This window comes from Dermochelys coriacea, chromosome 11, assembly GCF_009764565.3.
Source record: "Dermochelys coriacea isolate rDerCor1 chromosome 11, rDerCor1.pri.v4, whole genome shotgun sequence".
In the NCBI taxonomy this organism is placed as follows: Eukaryota; Metazoa; Chordata; order Testudines; family Dermochelyidae; genus Dermochelys; species Dermochelys coriacea.
Genome location: NC_050078.2, coordinates 45,009,817 through 45,022,730, shown reverse-complemented (window position 1 = coordinate 45,022,730; position 12,914 = coordinate 45,009,817). Strand labels below are relative to the sequence as shown.

The window sequence follows — 12,914 nt, the reverse complement described above, 5'->3', positions numbered from 1 at the left end:
TTTATTTAAATCTATTGCGAGATTATAAGTAACAGATTTTATTTTAAACTCAGATTGCACTTTAAACAGAAATTTATTTAAACAGACTATTTAAAAAAAAATCCAATTTAAATTTTAAACAAAAAACAACAACAACAAAAAAACCCCAAACATTAATCTTTATCCAGTCTGAAATCATGACATTTACTTTTCCACCTAACAGAGAAAAAGCTCCAGTATTTACAATTGCACAAATTTAGCCAGGCTGTTGGGCATTAGTTTACTGGCCAAATTCTGCTATGTAGATGCGTGCATCTCCCGTTGAAGTCAGTAGTAGTTGCAGCTGTGTAGCAGAGAATTCAACCCATGGGACTAGATCCACAAAGGGACGCGAGTGCTTAACTCCAAAAATATGACATGCATCCGACGAAGTGGGTATTCACCCACGAAAGCTTATGCTCTGTTAGTCTGTAAAGTGCCACAGGTCTCTCTGCCGCTTTTACAGATCCAGACTAACACGGCTACCCCTCTGATACTTACTCCAAAAACACAGATCCTCAAAACCTCTGCTCAGCTGCTATCTAACCCTATAGGCATCTAAAGTCACTAGGCACCTAAATTTCCATCGGTGGGCACACACAAAGTTTCCATAGGCACTGGAGAGCTCCTCAGACTAGGCATTCCCTGTGCTGATCCAGTAGACACTGACAAAGGCCGCCTAAGAGCACACCTACCGAACTGGATCCTGCCCAGATCATAGGTTTCAGAGTAGCAGCCGTGTTAGTCTGTATTCGCAAAAAGAAAAGGAGTACCGGTGGCACCTTAGAGACTAACAAATTTATTAGAGCATAAGCTTTCGTGAGCTACAGCTCACTTCATCTCTCCTCTGTTTTTTCCACCAAATGCATCCGATGAAGTGAGCTGTAGCTCACGAAAGCTTATGCTCTAATAAACTTGTTAGTCTCTAAGGTGCCACCAGTACTCCTTTTCTTTTTGCCCAGATCATAGTGATGGTGGTCATATACCTTATATCCACTGCCCTAACCACTGGGCTCTAAGTTATTCTGGGAATGGGAATCTCTCTTGTTGAAAGTTGTTCTGCTTTGTATGGACTACTTAAATATTCACTGGAGTAGGGACTGGAAACAGGATCTCCCAAGAGAGTGCACTAATCACTGGTCCATAGTCATTCTCATTCATATTTTTTCTCTCTCTCTCTCTCTCTCTCTCTCTCTCTCTCTCTCACGCCCAATGAATACTATTTTATGCAAGTGGAACACCTTCAGCAGAAGAGAGACTGACCTCACAATACCCCATAACCTCCGCACTGCTCCAAATGAGAGAGAGAGAGAGCATGTGTTGTATTTGACCCAGAGTCTCCCACATGGGGGGAAGGAAACTCCTCCTCAGTTTTTGTTTTCTGGAGAAAGGGTTAACCTTTCTTAGGCACTTAACCTCAGGAGACAGTTCACAGCTGCGAATCCTGAGCAGAGATTATCACCTCCCTCAGCCCAGAGTAAAGCACCTAGGTCCTTATGGGGGAGAGGGAAGCCTCAGCCCTGCACCTCTCTTTGGCATTTTCTACTGGCTATCTTGGGCAGCTTCCTGCCCAGTTTGCTGGCTTCTGTGAATCCCATTCTGAGATGTCTAACTCTCCCTATGCATTGCATAGGGAGCCTGGGCACCTAACCTGTGGCTGAGCAGTCCACTGGGCAGCAAGGCACTCACAATAGGTGCTGCAATGCTCAGTTAAGGCTCCTTTGTGGATCTAGAAAGACCCTAGTGTTCATACATTATCTCTTTAGCAATAAGTTGTGCCTATTTTACAAGAGCAAACTGGTCAAACTACCAACAGTATTTGTTAGGTGGGTCCTTAGATTCTTTTTTATTCCACCAGTTGTGAGAGCTGGAAACCTGAACTTTACCAAGATCATACTTTCTTACTTAATATTTTTTAAAATTACATTTCTATCACTTAGAGCAGACTTCAAAGACGATGAAAGGGTAATCCTTTGGCATTTTACAGCACTTCACTATATTGACTACTCTACAAAGATTACAGCATTGATGAAAAGCCCCCTTCCTTCCCTCCCCAAAAAACCCCCACCAATCTCTATTCCCCAAGTGCACATCAAAGGTTGAATTAAGTTGGGCTTTCACTACTTGGATGTCCATGCCAATTTTGATCTGTGATTTCTGTATTCATTTCATTTGAAAATGACGGTGCCTTCCATCTGTCAATGGAAAATGTGCGCTTCTCTTTCCCCATGCCCCCAGCCAGTTCTCTGGAACAGTATTATATTAAAAAAAATATATACAAAAAAGTGTTGGACAGACACCCTTCCTATACCCATCAATGCCTATATTTGGAACTATGCTGTAACAAAAATATACTGTTGATAATAGCAAAGGGACATAATTAAACTTTTTTTCAACAAAAACTTTGATATATCACAAAATAAGACCTAACATCATAAATTATTTGTCTCTCTAAATAGCTCATATAGTGGGTTTTCCCCCAAAAAAATACAATTAACCACTATCACTTATGGTATGGAAAGTTTAATTTTAAAAATCTTAAATCTGTTAAAAAAAAATAAAAAGTTTTTACACACACCAATGTCTGCAAGGACGTGGAACTCATTTTAAAATATTTTATAACATAGAATCATAGAATATCAGGGTTGGAAGGGACCCCAGAAGGTCATCTAGTCCAACCCCCTGCTCAAAGCAGGACCAAGTCCCAGTTAAATCATCCTAGCCAGGGCTTTGTCAAGCCTGACCTTAAAAACCTCTAAGGAAGGAGATTCTACCACCTCCCTAGGTAACGCATTCCAGTGTTTCACCACCCTCTTAGTGAAAAAGTTTTTCCTAATATCCAATCTAAACCTCCCCCATTGCAACTTGAGACCATTACTCCTCGTTCTGTCATCTGCTACCATTGAGAACAGTCTAGAGCCATCCTCTTTGAAACCCCCTTTCAGGTAGTTGAAAGCAGCTATCAAATCCCCCCTCATTCTTCTCTTCTGCAGACTAAACAATCCCAGCTCCCTCAGCCTCTCCTCGTAAGTCATGTGCTCTAGACCCCTAATCATTTTTGTTGCCCTTCGCTGTACTCTTTCCAATTTATCCACATCCTTCTTGTAGTGTGGGGCCCAAAACTGGACACAGTACTCCAGATGAGGCCTCACCAGTGTCGAATAGAGGGGAACGATCACGTCCCTCGATCTGCTCGCTATGCCCCTACTTATACATCCCAAAATGCCATTGGCCTTCTTGGCAACAAGGGCACACTGCTGACTCATATCCAGCTTCTCGTCCACTGTCACCCCTAGGTCCTTTTCCGCAGAACTGCTGCCGAGCCATTCGGTCCCTAGTCTGTAGCGGTGCATTGGATTCTTCCATCCTAAGTGCAGGACCCTGCACTTATCCTTATTGAACCTCATTAGATTTCTTTTGGCCCAATCTTCCAATTTGTCTAGGTCCTTCTGTATCCTATCCCTCCCCTCCAGCGTATCTACCACTCCTCCCAGTTTAGTATCATCCGCAAATTTGCTGAGAGTGCAATCCACACCATCCTCCAGATCATTTATGAAGATATTGAACAAAACGGGCCCCAGGACCGACCCCTGGGGCACTCCACTTGACACCGGCTGCCAACTAGACATGGAGCCATTGATCACTACCCGTTGAGCCCGACAATCTAGCCAGCTTTCTACCCACCTTATAGTGCATTCATCCAGCCCATACTTCCTTAACTTGCTGACAAGAATGCTGTGGGAGACCGTGTCAAAAGCTTTGCTAAAGTCAAGAAACAATACATCCACTGCTTTCCCTTCATCCACAGAACCAGTAATCTCATCATAAAAGGCGATTAGATTAGTCAGGCATGACCTTCCCTTGGTGAATCCATGCTGACTGTTCCTGATCACTTTCCTCTCCTCTAAGTGCTTCAGGATTGATTCTTTGAGGACCTGCTCCATGATTTTTCCAGGGACTGAGGTGAGGCTGACCGGCCTGTAGTTCCCAGGATCCTCCTTCTTCCCTTTTTTAAAGATGGGCACTACATTAGCCTTTTTCCAGTCATCCGGGTCATGGCTTAGTACTTGCGCATAAACCCTGTATACTCCATACTGTGTCTCATTTAGCCTACTGTATGAATCTATAAATTGTAGATGCCAGAAAATAAAGGTTTATAGAGATACGTGACAATTTAACTATGAAACCCAAGAAAACCACACACTTTTGAGTATGACAATCTCTTAATTCAGAGGTTAATTAACAGTAAGGATTTGAACTTATTATTACACTATTCTTCCATTGAAAAGTCTTACTTTAGTCAAATCATGAAAGTCTTTGGTTGAGGAATTTACTATTTCTAGTCCATAAAAGGCAACATCGCTAAAGCATTAGGAATGAATCAACAGGGGCTTTATTCCTGGGTCACAATCGACCTGCCCTATGACCTTGCATGAGTCACATCTGGCCGGTCTTGGAGAAATCAAAACCGCTAGAAGTCAGGATATTAGTCTCTAGGTACCTCAGTCTCTCCTTCTATAAAATGGGGATACCACTCCGCCCCTTGAGCGAAGCGCACCAAGATCTGGGTTACCAGTGGTAGCGTGTTGCCCTCTAGTGGCAGCCCTCGGCAACAATAGCAGCCGAGGGACGGTGAGCTAAGGAGTCAATCGGCAGGGCCTGCGGAGTCAGCGCTGAGAGTCCCAGGCTGGAGCCCGCTGGTGGCCCGTAGGCAGTGTCCCGCCTACCATAACAGGTACCAGGCAGCACCAGACTAAGGCATTAGCGATACCAAGCGAGCCCGGCCCCGCCCCGCCCCGCCCCGCCCGCTGGGATGGGCGCTCGGGACCCGCGGGTTACCGGCCAGAGGCTGGAGACAGGACAGGCAGCAGCGGCCGTCCTTTGTTAGGGGGCGCCGGGGCCGCACACTGCCCCCCGCGGGGCGGCTCACCCTGTGGGGCAGGCGGGAGAGGGGCGGTCCGCCAGGCACAGGCCCTACCGGCGGCACGTTGTTCCCCTCAGCCCACGAACGTGCTGCGGCAGGGGCTGGGCTCCGAGTCTAGACCGCGGCCCAAGCGTCTCAACTTACGCGCTACGCGCCGTTCTACTAGCGGAGCGGCCGCCCATAGAAACTACGATTCCCAGCGTGCATTGCGGCCCGCCAGGGAAGGCAGGCGAGAAGCATCGCCCCCTAGAACCTGTAGTCTCCGCTGGCTCCCCTGCTCGCGGCCCAGCCCTCGCTCACAAAACGATCTGAACGCAGGCGTAAAGCGACACAGGCACCGGACGAGAGAACGCGTCATTTCCGCGTCCGACGGAACAGCCGCCGTGATAGGTGTAGCGCAGGGCAGCACCACCCCGGTACTTCCAAGCGCCGAGCATTTCCGGTTCCTCCTGGCTTGTTGCCATGGTAGCGACGGTGGGGGAGGAGACGCCGTCTGGCGGGCTGTGGTAGGTACTTCCGTTTCCGGCGGGGCGGTTGCCTTGGTAGCGGTGGCAGAGGGACGCGCTGGGCCTGGTAGCCGCGGGCATGGCCGGGACAGCTCCGATCCCGGACGGGGAATTCACGGCGGCCATTTACGGGCTGATCCGGACCGGACGGTTCGCGGAGGCGGTGGGGATCCTGGGCAGCGAGCTGCAGAATAGTTGCCGCTCCCGGGCCGGCCTCTCGCTGCTCGGCTACTGCTACTACCAGCTGCAGGACTTCGCGGCGGCGGCCGAGTGCTACGAGCAGATGGGGGCGCTGCACCCCGAGCTCGACGAGTACCGGCTCTACCAGGCCCAGTCCCTCTACAAGGCCGGGCTCTACGCCGAGGCCCTGCGGGTCGCCAGCCCCCTGCTCGATGTGCGCGCTTACCAGGGACGCGCCCTTCGCCTGCAGGCTGCTGCCCACTATGCGCAGGGTGACCTCTCCGCAGCCAAGAGCTTGGTGGAGCAGGTGCTGGCTTCTGCTGCAGAGAGCAGCCCTGGAGCTGCTGAAGACCCCTCAGAGCTACCAGATGCTGAGGTCAACCTAGGCTGCCTGTTGTACCGGGAAGGGCGGCATGAGGAGGCCTGCGGCAAATTTGCAGGTGCCATGCAGGTGCTGGGCTACTGCCCCGAGCTGTCATACAACATGGCACTATGCTGCTACGCGGCCAAGCAATACGCACCTGCCCTCAAACACATCTCTGACATCATCGAGCGCGGAATCCACCAGCACCCCGAGCTCAGCGTGGGCATGACCACCGAGGGCATCGACGTCCGCAGCGTGGGCAACACACTGCTCCTGCACCGCACTGCCCTGGTGGAGGCCTTCAATCTCAAAGCTGCCATCGAGTACCAGCTACGCAACTTGGAAGCAGCTCAGGAGGCACTCACAGACATGCCACCAAGGGCCGAGGAAGAGCTGGACCCTGTCACCCTGCACAACCAAGCGTTGATGAACATGGACAGCCGGCCCACTGAAGGGTTTGAGAAACTGCAGTTCCTTCTGCAACAGAACCCCTGCCCACCAGAGACCTTTGGGAACTTGCTGCTGCTGTATTGTAAACATCAATACTATGACCTTGCTGCCGATGTGTTGGCGGAGAATGCCCATCTGACCTACAAGCTGCTCTCACCTTATCTTTACAACTTCCTGGATGCCATGATTACATGTCAAACTGCTCCTGAGGAGGCCTTCCACAAGTTAGATGAGCTGGCAGGGACAATGACTGAGCAGCTGAGAAAGCTCACTAAGCAGGTGCAGGAAGCTAGGCAAAACCGGGATGATGAGGCTGTCAAGAAGGCAGTTAATGAATATGATGAGACTCTGGAGAAATATGTGCCCGTCTTGATGGCCCAGGCCAAGATATATTGGGACATGGAGAATTACACTATGGTGGAGAAGATCTTTCGCAAGTCAGTGGAGTTCTGCAATGAACATGAGGTGTGGAAGCTGAATGTGGCTCATGTGCTCTTCATGCAGGAGAATAAATACAAAGAGGCCATCGGCTTCTATGAGCCCATTGTCAAGAAGCACTATGATAACATCCTTCAAGTCAGTGCCATTGTGCTGGCCAACCTTTGTGTCTCCTACATCATGACCAGTCAGAATGAAGAGGCAGAGGAGCTGATGAGGAAGATTGAGAAGGAAGAAGAGCAGCTCTCCTATGATGACCCTGATAAAAAGATCTACCACCTTTGCATTGTTAACCTAGTGATCGGCACACTCTATTGTGCCAAAGGAAACTATGACTTTGGCATCTCAAGGGTAATTAAAAGTTTGGAGCCTTATAACAAAAAGTTAGGCACAGATACTTGGTATTATGCTAAAAGGTGCTTCCTGTCCTTGCTGGAGAACATGTCCAAGCACATGATCATGCTGCGTGACGGTGTTATTCAAGAGTGTGTGCATTTTCTAGAGCAGTGTGAACTATATGGCAGAAACATCCCCGCTGTTATTGAGCAACCACTTGAAGAAGAGAGGATGCACAGTGGGAAGAACACAGTTACATATGAAGCCAGACAGTTGAGGGCACTGATATATGAGGTCATTGGGTGGAATATGTAAATGCTGTGGCATTCCCATACAAGATGGAGATGGACTATAATTCTTGTTTTATTTTCACTTTTGTTGATGTTGATCCTGGCTATCCAAAGTAGTGTATTTTCTCTTTGATGTATTGTATTTAAATATTTGTTCTACTGTTTTGGAGTATTTAATGGAAGATGGTATGCTAGCACAAAATTAACATGTTTAATGACTAACAATATCCTCATGCATCAGTGATATTTTATGGCTTGTTTTTTTAAGATATGACTATCACCAGGAACCTTATTACAGAAATGTTGTGGAGGTTCTTCTGTGTATGTGGTTTTATTAATATGAAGCTACATTAACTAGCTTTTATAATCTGTATGTTGACACTGAAGTAATTTCTCTTCCTTCTCCTCTCAGTTTTGTGGCTAGACTTTAATGGAAATCTGGCAAAAAGCCATTTCTTTAATTTATAGTCATTTTCCTCTTTTGGGAAATGCTTTCTTTCTGTTTGATTTTTCTACTGCACTTTTCATATATTTTATATTATAGTGGTTGTATTTCCTAATACAAACATAGTTTTTATAATAAAAAACAAGGCTACAAAAATTAGCAGGGTTTTCCGTTATTTTTACCCTTGTGCTTAGGAAAGTGATAGGTCTAATTCAGGAGCTGAGAAGGTAGTGAGGTACATGTAGTAGAGTAGAGAAATGGGAGCCAAGTTTATTCTGCTTCTCTTCCTTCAATTAGTGTCAAAGATGAATGGGTTCCTGGTTCTGTGATTAATATTACACAGCAGGATGGGTATTTCTGCACATTCTGATGTAAATTGGGCCATGATAAATAGGAATTGGTTCAGACATTGGTCACTTCATTCCTAATACTTATGGCCTACTTTTCTAGCTAGTTCTCCATATGTTATGTTGCTAGCATTGCTCCCTTTCAGTATAACGTGTTATGTATTGCATATAATTCGTGTTGGTCTTAGGAGCACCTTCTTTTCTATTATCTCCCCATATACCTTCATCAGTAGAGGTTACTCACTAGCTTGTTCAAAGTAGCACCTGTGGAAATAACCCATCATTCAGGGTCTGTCCTGGTATGTTTAGATATCTGTTGTCTCTCCCTCTGATGGCAATAGTATTCCCAGCATTTGCCAGCCTCTACTAAGCACTGCATGAATTGGTAATTATATCAGAATCCCCAGTGTTCAAAAGCATGTAATACCAATTTCATGTGAAATTTACTGCTCCTAGCCTTGGGTGGAAAAAATCTAATCCTCAATCAGTTTTCTCTTCCTCCACCTCTCAGAAAAGCTGTTCATTTACCTACTCACACTTCTTCCTTTAGCAGCTTCATTACCACTAGCTCCAGACAGCTCATCTCTATATACCTCTTACGCCTTTTGAAACATATGTTCCTATCATGGATCTTTGTGCAGTCCAGCCCCTTACTGGCCCCTGTTCAATTGTCTTCCTGAAGGCTGTTCTCTCCTTTGCACTATGTGGCGATTAACCTTCTTAAAGGATCTAGATTTGTACCTTTAACCCATTCCCTTACCTTAGATAGCTTCCCCCTGCATTGCCTATGCAGTAGGGTTTCAAGAATGCTTGACTCGAAAAGTCCAGTTTCTAAGCAGTGGTTTACCTGGTAAGAGAAAGGAGCTGAGCATTTTTTGACCAGAGCGTTGATTGGTTTTACAGAGTGTGTGGTGAAGAATCCAGATGCAGTATCTGCTTCCCTTTATGTATACCAACTTTTCTACTTCTCCACCTTGTTCTGCTGTCCCCATTGGTCCTTTTTTTTTTTGATCTAGGGACCTGATTGTTATCACCCAAAAATGTATAATTTTTATAAGGTTGATCAGGAATGGCAGGCCCTTGACTAGTAGCATCGAACAGGAGGCTTACAACGGTTTCAGCATTGGTGAACTAAATGTGTTCATGTATTGGGAGGAAAACCTCTAGTGTTGGGTACAGTTGCTCATCAGGTTTTCAGACAAGGGAAATGAGTGTGTTTTAGGTAATATTAAGGCTTAACCAGTTTCTAAAATGATGTTGTACATCACCTATTGTCAGCAGTGGACAAATTTCCTAGTGTAGACAAGACTAGAGAGTGCCATTTGGCACAGAGTCCTAGAAGTAAGGCCTCCATAGTTCATTACTAGTCCATAGAGCCATCCAGCCCCCCACTTCCATGTTAAATATTTTCCACTACTCTTTCCACATGAGGCAGAGACCTGCAATTTCAAATTTTGTTCACATTCATGGAGCACAGCAGCAGGCTGTAAAGCATGTTTCTGATTTACAGTGGAATTGTACTATATATTATGCAACATAAACAACATGACCTTTAAAAAAATGGTTTTTAAAAGTCACTCCACATACTAGAGAATGAAGTGCAGGCTGTGAGCAGGGACCACAGGGAACATCAGGGCGTTGTTTAATATTCATCATGCATGTTCTGCAAAACTCAGTGAACATTTAAAAAAAAAAACAACTTTGCACAGGTATGTGTGTCAGTGCAAATGCAGAATCCCCTCCCAGCAGTTTAATGCAGAATGAAGACCACTTTACAGTTTTATTCATGGCTGACCTATTCTGTAATGTTTCCATGCTCTGTTTTCACATAACCCGTATTTAACATTCAGCACTGTCCACGAGTACCTAATAACAGACAGGGACTCCCCCTCTCTTTCCATGAGCACAGCAAAGCCCCAAACCATAGGTCTGGTCATTGAAGGTGAAAAAGTGGCTCTGGGGAATGTTTCTCATTCATTTCAAATTCAATGACAGCCCCTTACCTCCCAGGGTAGGGAGGGACCAATAGAGGGAAGCCGGCCTGACTCTGCCAGAGGCTCCTCTCCAGTCCCAACCAAAGCTGAGTAGTTACAGCATCTGGAAACTTGAGTAAGTTCTGTCTCTGTAATGCAGGCTGTGCCCAAAGGAGGTAGGTCTGAGAACATACATGACAACACATTTGTTGAAGTCACATTGTCCAGGGGCCAGATAGAGAGGTCACAGTAGAAATGTGGACACAAGGATCTTCTGCCTTAGAAGCCCTTGCTTCTCGCAGATCTCTGGTGATCCATGAAGATCATAATGGATCTACTGCTGTAAAGAGTTTGCACTCTCCCAGTTGGGAATAACTAGCACAGAAGGGAATGGGGTTCTTAGACCAGCATTTCTCAAATGCAGCCATCAGGAGCTTTTCTTGCAGCCACAACCTCCTGGGCAGACTTAGGGGGTGGGAGAGGCAGTAGACCCTCCCCCAGGGCCACCAGCAGGGGTTGGACCCTGACCCTTCATGAAGCCACAAACACCAGAAGAGCAGGTAGCCAGCAAGTCCCCACCTTCCTAGAGGCAGTAGGGCTCCAGTTTCAGGCTTCACCCCGGATGGCAGACGGAATGCTTTAATCAAGAGGCTTTACCTCAGCCACGGGGCAGCAGGTGCTGGCCCTTAGCTCACCATCACCCCTGGCCCCCACTTTCTCCCTACCCACCTCCCCATCCAGGGCTTAATTTGGCCCCCAGCTTGCCAGGGTTGAGTAAGTCTGCTGTGAAAATTGATATTTGTATGTTTGTAAATATCACTTTTCACAGCCTCCCAGCTAGCTAGTAAGTCTTCTGTGACAAGTGATATTAACAAATATTACTTTTCACAGCAGCCGACTTACTAGCTAGCACATCTTTTAAAAAAGCAGCCAAAAAGGAAAAAGAAAACAAAGACAAGAATGTGCAAAGCACCTTATTTGTGTTTCTATTCTGTTTAGATCCAGTAACGAATAGAGACAACTGTACGTTGTTTATTATTGAGTCTGCAAAAAGAAACTCTACATAAATAAATTTGGACATGTATATTTGCATATTTTTGTTTTTCCCTAAAGTTAATTATTTTAGGAAAAATTATCAGATCAGCCACCAAAAAAATTGTGAGAAACCCCGTCCTAAGCCTGGTCTACACTAAAGAGAAAAGTCGATCTAAGCTAGCGTAACGCAAATTGACGTAGCTTAGATCTACTGATGCGATGTCGACTCCCCTCACTATTCTCTACCCTGTGGAGTACAGAAGTTGACTGGAGAGCAATCTGCAGTCAATTTAGCGGGTCTTCACTAGTCCCACTAAATCGACCGCTGATGCATTGATCACCACGCATCCATCCCCCGGTAAGTGTAGACAAGCCCTTAGACAGTGTAAAATAGTAGACACATTAGCAAAGATTGCTGTAATTACCTAATACAAATCACTAGGAGGGTGGAAGTTCTTGCTGTGTGTTTGAAATGTTTCTTTCTCCCTTGACAAACCCTGGAAAACAATGTGAGTAGTAAAGTGCTTTCTGCATTTCCTTACAACCCTCGTCTACCTCCCACTCCCACCCCCATCCCTAAATCCTGTGCACTAAGGAAGGGGTGGCCAACCTGAGCCTGAGAAGGAGCCAGAATTTACCAGTGTATATTGCCAAAGAGCCACAGTAATACATCGGCAGCCCCCACTAGCTCCCCCCCTGCTCCCAGCGCCTCCCACCCACCAGCAGCCCTGCCAATCACTGCCTCCCTCCCCATCAGCTGTTTTGTGGTATTCAGGAGGCTCTGGGAGGGAGGGGGAGAAGTGAGGGCATGGCAGGCTCAAGGGAGAGGGCAGGAAGGGGTGGAGTGGGGACAGGGCCTGTGGCAGAGCCAGGGTTGAACAGTGAGCAACCCCCGGCACATTGGAAAGTTGGCACCTGTAACTCTAGCCCCAGAGTTGGTGCCTATACAAGGAACCACATATTAACTTCTGAGGAGCCACATGTGCCTCTGGAGCCACAGGTTGGGCACCCCTGCACTAAGGATACACCATGGCTGTGTTTTTCTGGCTAAGTACCTATCGCTGTGTTTGAAAAGCTTGTTTTATGGCATCTCCAACAGCAAAGCATTTGATCATGAAACATGTTAAATGTTACAGCCAGTCTTATAACCATCTTCACACTGCATCTAATGTTGCCAGTAGCTGGTTTTCACACAAGTACAGTTTTGGAGGAAGGCACATTTATTTGGAAGAGGGGAAGGATACCAATTGGTTATGCTGCTTAGAAAATAACAATCTGTCCAAATCCATTCCACGTGCCTGCTTTTTCCATAGTCAAGATTGTTTTCTTCATTAAAACAAAACAAAGAAACAGCCACACTACTCAGAAATAGCTGATTGTCTTACTGTGGAGTTCACTGAAGACAAACATTGCTTCTTCAGCAGGAGCATCTAGTTTTTAGGGTGCATGGCGAGAGAGAAGTTAGCAACCCCCTTATATCACATCATTATATGAAAGTTCAGCAGCATGAAATCACTCACACTCACTCACCCCATCCATCCTGATCTGGTAGTGATTTTATTCAGAATGATAGTTTCATTGTAAAGAAAACCTGTGAAAATGAATCTA

The 12,914-nt window shown here is 46.3% G+C and overlaps 1 protein-coding gene across 1 annotated transcript; it reads left to right on the top strand.

Moving 5' to 3' along the window:
• Positions 1-5,367: 5,367 nt before the first annotated feature.
• TTC30B (tetratricopeptide repeat domain 30B) lies at positions 5,368-8,109 on the top strand. Its single transcript, XM_038422220.2, has one exon. The coding sequence runs from the start codon at positions 5,528-5,530 to the stop codon at positions 7,529-7,531; it is 2,004 nt and encodes a 667-aa protein (XP_038278148.1). The 5' UTR covers positions 5,368-5,527; the 3' UTR covers positions 7,532-8,109.
• Positions 8,110-12,914: the final 4,805 nt, after the last annotated feature.

Excerpts from the sequence above, each read along its gene's own strand:
- TTC30B (XM_038422220.2), top strand. The coding sequence starts at position 5,528 with ATGGCCGGGACAGCTCCGATCCCGGACGGGGAATTCACGGCGGCCATT.